The sequence below is a fragment of the Alligator sinensis genome, unplaced genomic scaffold, assembly GCF_000455745.1.
Source record: "Alligator sinensis unplaced genomic scaffold, ASM45574v1 scaffold1434_1, whole genome shotgun sequence".
Lineage (NCBI taxonomy): Eukaryota > Metazoa > Chordata > Crocodylia > Alligatoridae > Alligator > Alligator sinensis.
Window position 1 is genome coordinate 175,278 of NW_005843168.1, and position 4,944 is coordinate 180,221.

A 4,944-nucleotide genomic window follows, 5' to 3' on the forward strand; every position below is an offset into this window, starting at 1 on the left:
GGGGGGAGAAGTGGGGGAGCCAATGAGAACAGGGCGTGGGGGAGGGCGGGACCTCCCAAGCCCCACCCCCAAGCAAGCCCTGCCCCCAGCAAGCCTCACTCACCCTTACCCCTCTATCCCCAAGCTCCTAAACCCCTCCACCCAGCTCTCCCCTGGCCCCGCCTCTCAGACTTTGACCCCACTCCCCCGGGGTCCCTATTAGCTCCACCCCCTGGGCCCCTATAAACTCCGCCCCTGCACTCACCCACTCTGCCGCAGCCGGTCTCGGGTCCAAGCCAGGACCCCGCGGCCCCTCCGCAAGCAGCAGCCGAGGTCCAGGCCCAGCAGGACAAGGAGGAAGATTGAGGCCACCAGCCCAGCCACGGACCCTGGGGGCAGCCTCCAGCCTGTGGGAGGGAGGGCAGAGCTAGGCCCAGACACCTGGATTCACCCCGGCTCCTGGAGGGGCCCAGACGCCTGGGTTTTGCACACCCCGCTCCCAATCTGGGGTGCAGCCGACTCTGGCCAAGTAGAATGGGCTGAGATGTGGCTGGCTCTGGGGTGGGCTCTCACCTTCTGCCTGCTCCAGGCGCAGGGCATGGCGCACGGCCCCAACTGCATTGGAGGCCTCCAGCACCAGCTCCGAGGAGAAGTCCCACGGGGTCTTGGGGGTCACCTGGAGTCACGGGTCAAGGTGGGAAGTGGGGCCCCAGAGGTCCCCCCCTCCCCCTGCCAGGCCTGGCAGGCCTTGTGTGTGTGGTGGGGGGGCACATGCAGAACCCAGGCATCCGGGCCATGCATGTGCACATGCACATATGTGGAACCCAGGTGTCTGGGACACACAAATGTACATGCATGCACACACACATACACACACGACCCAGGTGTCTGGGACACATACATACACACAGCCCAGGCATCCGGGGCACGCGCACATGGAGCCCAGGCATCTGGAACACACCGTTGTGCGCACACACACGTACACACAGGACCCAGGTGTAAGGGACACACAAGCGTGCACAGACACACACACACACACTCAGAGGACCCAGGCATTCAGGGTATCTGCGGCTCCTGCTGGCTGTGGGGAGGGGGGTGTTGCATGCCAGAAGCACACATGTCCTGGGCCCCGTAGCGTTGTGGAGACTCACCTGCAGGGCATAGTGGTGCCGGGCGCCATCCCGGCCCAGGGGCTGCAGGGCAAGGTTCTTGCCCTGCCAGGCCACAGTGGCTGTGGGGGCAGGGTGGGCCCAGACAGTGAAGTTCACGGTCACAGGGGTCCCCGGCCTGGCACAGACTGAGCTGTTGTGGGGGGTCTCAATCCTGGGGGAAACTGAGGCATGGGTGGGGCCTGATCAGACCCACCAACCCCTGGCTCTGCCCCCCTGGGCCTAGTCCACCAAGCCCCAGCCCCATCCAGCGCACGTGCACCCCCACCCCCCGGATCCGGGACAACCCCGCCCCCACACGGGCATCCAGGCCCACCAAAGCCCCACCCCCCCTGCAAAGAACCCCAGTGCCCCTCCCTTTCCTCACACTCACAGAGCACGCTGAGCGTGACCGTGCGCATGACCTCACGCCCACGCCGGGCCTGGCGCCCGCGACACGTGTAGACACCAGCGTCGCCCGGCTGCGCCGCCACCACAACCAGCGTCCCCTCCTGCACTACCAGGCGGCCTGCGGCGCACACACGTACACATCACCCCCCAGGCCTGAGGGGGCTTTGAGGGACCCTCCTGCCCCCTTCTGCTGCCCCGCCTTGGGTGGGTGCCTGGCAGGGGGCAGACAGCACCATGGGGGGCAGCTGTCAATCAAGCAGGAGGATGGGGCCTGGTTGTGAGGGGGGGACCCCAAGACTGTGCTTGGGGGCCGCTCCCAGTACAAACCAGTAGAGACTGGGGGGGAATTTCCATAGGGAACTGGGGCCTGGGGCTTTGTGGGTGGCCCCCCACTCCCTCATAGCCCCTCAATCCCATAATGCCCTTCTCTGGAGCCCCCCATCAACCCTCCCCAATCCCATAACGCCTCTCCCTAGCTGCCCCCTGGACCCTACAACTCCATAATGCCCCTCCCTCGAGCTCCCCCATCATAGTCCTCCCCATCCCATAATGCCTCTTCCTGGGGGCCCCCACTCCATCAACCCTCCCAATCCCATAATGCTCCTCCCTGGGCCCCACTATCATACCCCCCAATCCCATAATGCCCCTCCCTACCCTGCCCCCATCACTCACGGTCCCCCAAGGCGGCCATGTCACGCCCTCCACGCTCCCAGGTCACAGTGGGGGTTGGGGTCCCCGTGACCTCGCACTTGACCTCGGCTGCGGCCCCTTCGGCCACCTCCAGCGCTGGGGTCAGGGCCACGATCTGGGGGTCCTCTGCAAGCGGCCCGGGGGGCAATAAGCAGGGGAGGGGCATGAGGGCTGGGGCAGCAGCAGCCTCCAGCTACTTTGCATAGGCCCTGCCCCTGCTATGTAGCCCCGCCCACCACCCTCGGCCCTGGCCCAGGTCCCATCCATTTCCCCTGGCCCCGCTGCTATAAGTCCTGCCCACTATTCATACCGGGAATTCTGGTCCATACAGGCCTATAGGGCTCAGGAACCCTGGTCCATATGAGGCTGTGAAGCTTGGGGGACCCCAATCCCTATGGGGCTATAGGACCCCAGGACTGCTGTATATGATGCCTCAGGGCCTCTGGTCTATACAGGGCTATAGGGCCCTGGGACCCCAGTCCATATGGGACTATACTGCCCAGAGACCCATATGGGGCTGTGATGCTTGGAGGACCTCAGTCCTTATGGGACTATAAGGCTCAGGGGACCTTATATATGATGCCTGATGGCCTCTGGTCCCTACAGGGCTATAGAGCCCAGGGACCCGGTCCATACAGGGCTATACAGCCCAGAGACACTGATCCATATGGGGCTATGATGCTTGGGGGACCCCAATCCTTACAGGCCTGTAAGGCCCAGGGACCCTCATATATGATGCCTAAGGACCTCCCGTTCATATGAGGCTATATAGCCCCAGGCCCCCTGTCCGTACGGGGCTATAGGGCCCAGGGTCCCCAGTCTATAGGGGGCTATGATGCTTGGGGGACCCCAGTCCCTATGGGACTATAAGGCCCAGGGACCCTTATAATATGATGCCTGAGGGGCCCCGATCCATATGGGGCCGTAGCACCCAGCTCTCACCAGCAGGGCGGATGTCGATGTTGGCAGCAACGTCATCCCCGGAGTCAAAGGTGCCCTGGCACCGGAAGCGCCCGCCCTGCCCCGGCACCGTCAGCATCACATGCAGCTCGGCGCGGCGCCCGTCACCCCGCCGCTGCCGGAACGGCCCCGCCTCGGCGCTGCGGTCCCCCTCTGGCACCATGGCCTCATCCGGGCCCAGCCACATCGGGCTCGCCTCGCCCCCGCCACGCACTGCCAGCACCAGGGAGGGCATGAGGGCGTCACACCGGGGGGTAGGGGGGATAGATAGACAGATAAATAGATACGGAGGTGGACAGATGGACATGGAGATGGATGGATGGAGAGAAGGTCATAGAAATGCATGGATGTAGCCATGTTGATGGATGGAGGGATGGATGGATGGTTACAGAGATAGATAGAGGGAGGGATAGTTATAGAAATGGATGAGGGATGGAGGGATGAGGGGACAGGAGCCGGGAGGAGGGGGCCCCGTGCCCCGCACTCACCCTGGCACAGGAAGAAGGTCTCGTTTCCAAGCTCCACAGCGCCGTCAGCCGGGATGATCTCCAGGGTCCCAGGGCTGCCACGCACCCACTCTGGGGGAGTGAAAGGGGTCAGTACCGCCCCGCCCGGACACCTGGGTCCTCCCAAGCTCTGGGAGGGGAGAGGGGAGCCTGGTGGGGTGACATTAGAGGGGCCCAGAGCCCGGACATCCGGGCTCTCCCAGAGAGCTGCACCACTGGTCGACCACCCGGAGACAGGTGCCTGAGAGCAGACCCAGGCGCCCGGGCTGTCCTCACCGGGCAAGAGGAGGAGGAGGAGGAGGAGGGGTCCCATCCTGCCAGGCATGGGGTCAGCTCAGTGCTGCCGGAGCCTGGACAGGGATGGGTATAAATGCCTGGAGCCCCCACCCCCGTCCAGCGGGGGGAGGGCAGATGCCTGGGTTGTGTGTGTGTGTGTGTGTGTGTGTGTGTGTGTGTGTGTGTGTCCTGAATGCCTGGTTTCTTCCCCTGCACGTGCTGTGGCTGCAGTCGGACACAGCTCCCTGGCGCCAGGCCCAGGGCCGAGGCCCACGAGGGTTTCCTGGCCGGTGGGGAGGGGAGGAGCCCTGCCCAGCTCCCAGCTGGTGACCTTGACCCCTGGCTCCAAGCACTGTACATACCCCGCAACCTGAACCAGCCCCTGCCTTGCTGCGGGGGGCCAGGCTGGGGGTATCTCCCACCCAGAGGAGGACCTGAATATCCACATTGGGACCCAGGCATGCAGACTCCCAAACCCCCCCACTTCAATCCCCAACAACCCTCTCATCCCCCACAGAGCAACCAGGCATCCGGGCTCTCAGCCACACTGGGTGGCCCCCAAGCTGGTGCCCAGTACGGGGAGGCCTCCTCCCAGTACCAGGGGTGGGGGGAGGGGGGAAACTGGGAGGTCTCCCCTGGAGCAGGGCAGGGAGGGGCAGGCCTTGGAAATGAGCACAGGGGGAGAGACTGGGAGGAATTGGGTCTTACTGGTTGAGACTGGGAGGGATGAGGCGGGGAAGCTATAGGGACCCAGCCCAGATAAACAGACAATGCCCGAGACACAAACATCCTCCCGCACCCCCACCCCTGACGCACGCACCAGGACCCAGGCATCCGGGCGCCCCCAGCCCCCCCCCACTGATCCCCACAGTCCCCACTCCCCTCCCAGAGCTGGTGCTCTCACCCCCACCACCCCCGAGACCTCGGGCATCCGGGCTCCCAGCCCCTCTGCTCCCCCACACCCCCGCGAACCC

At 64.7% G+C, this 4,944-nt stretch overlaps 1 protein-coding gene across 1 annotated transcript in view; it reads right to left on the bottom strand.

Moving 5' to 3' along the window:
* LOC112548428 (hemicentin-2-like) overlaps nt 1-4,944 on the bottom strand; it is a 7,066-nt gene that overhangs the window by 366 nt on the left and 1,756 nt on the right. The window contains exons 2-8 of the mRNA XM_025194193.1: nt 3,677-3,766; nt 3,171-3,401; nt 2,211-2,354; nt 1,522-1,656; nt 1,131-1,312; nt 553-655; nt 245-386 (exon numbers count right to left, since the gene is read on the bottom strand). Coding sequence (XP_025049978.1) covers nt 245-386; nt 553-655; nt 1,131-1,312; nt 1,522-1,656; nt 2,211-2,354; nt 3,171-3,375 — 911 coding nt within the window. The 5' untranslated portion in view covers nt 3,376-3,401; nt 3,677-3,766. The remainder of the gene's footprint in view (nt 1-244; nt 387-552; nt 656-1,130; nt 1,313-1,521; nt 1,657-2,210; nt 2,355-3,170; nt 3,402-3,676; nt 3,767-4,944) is intronic.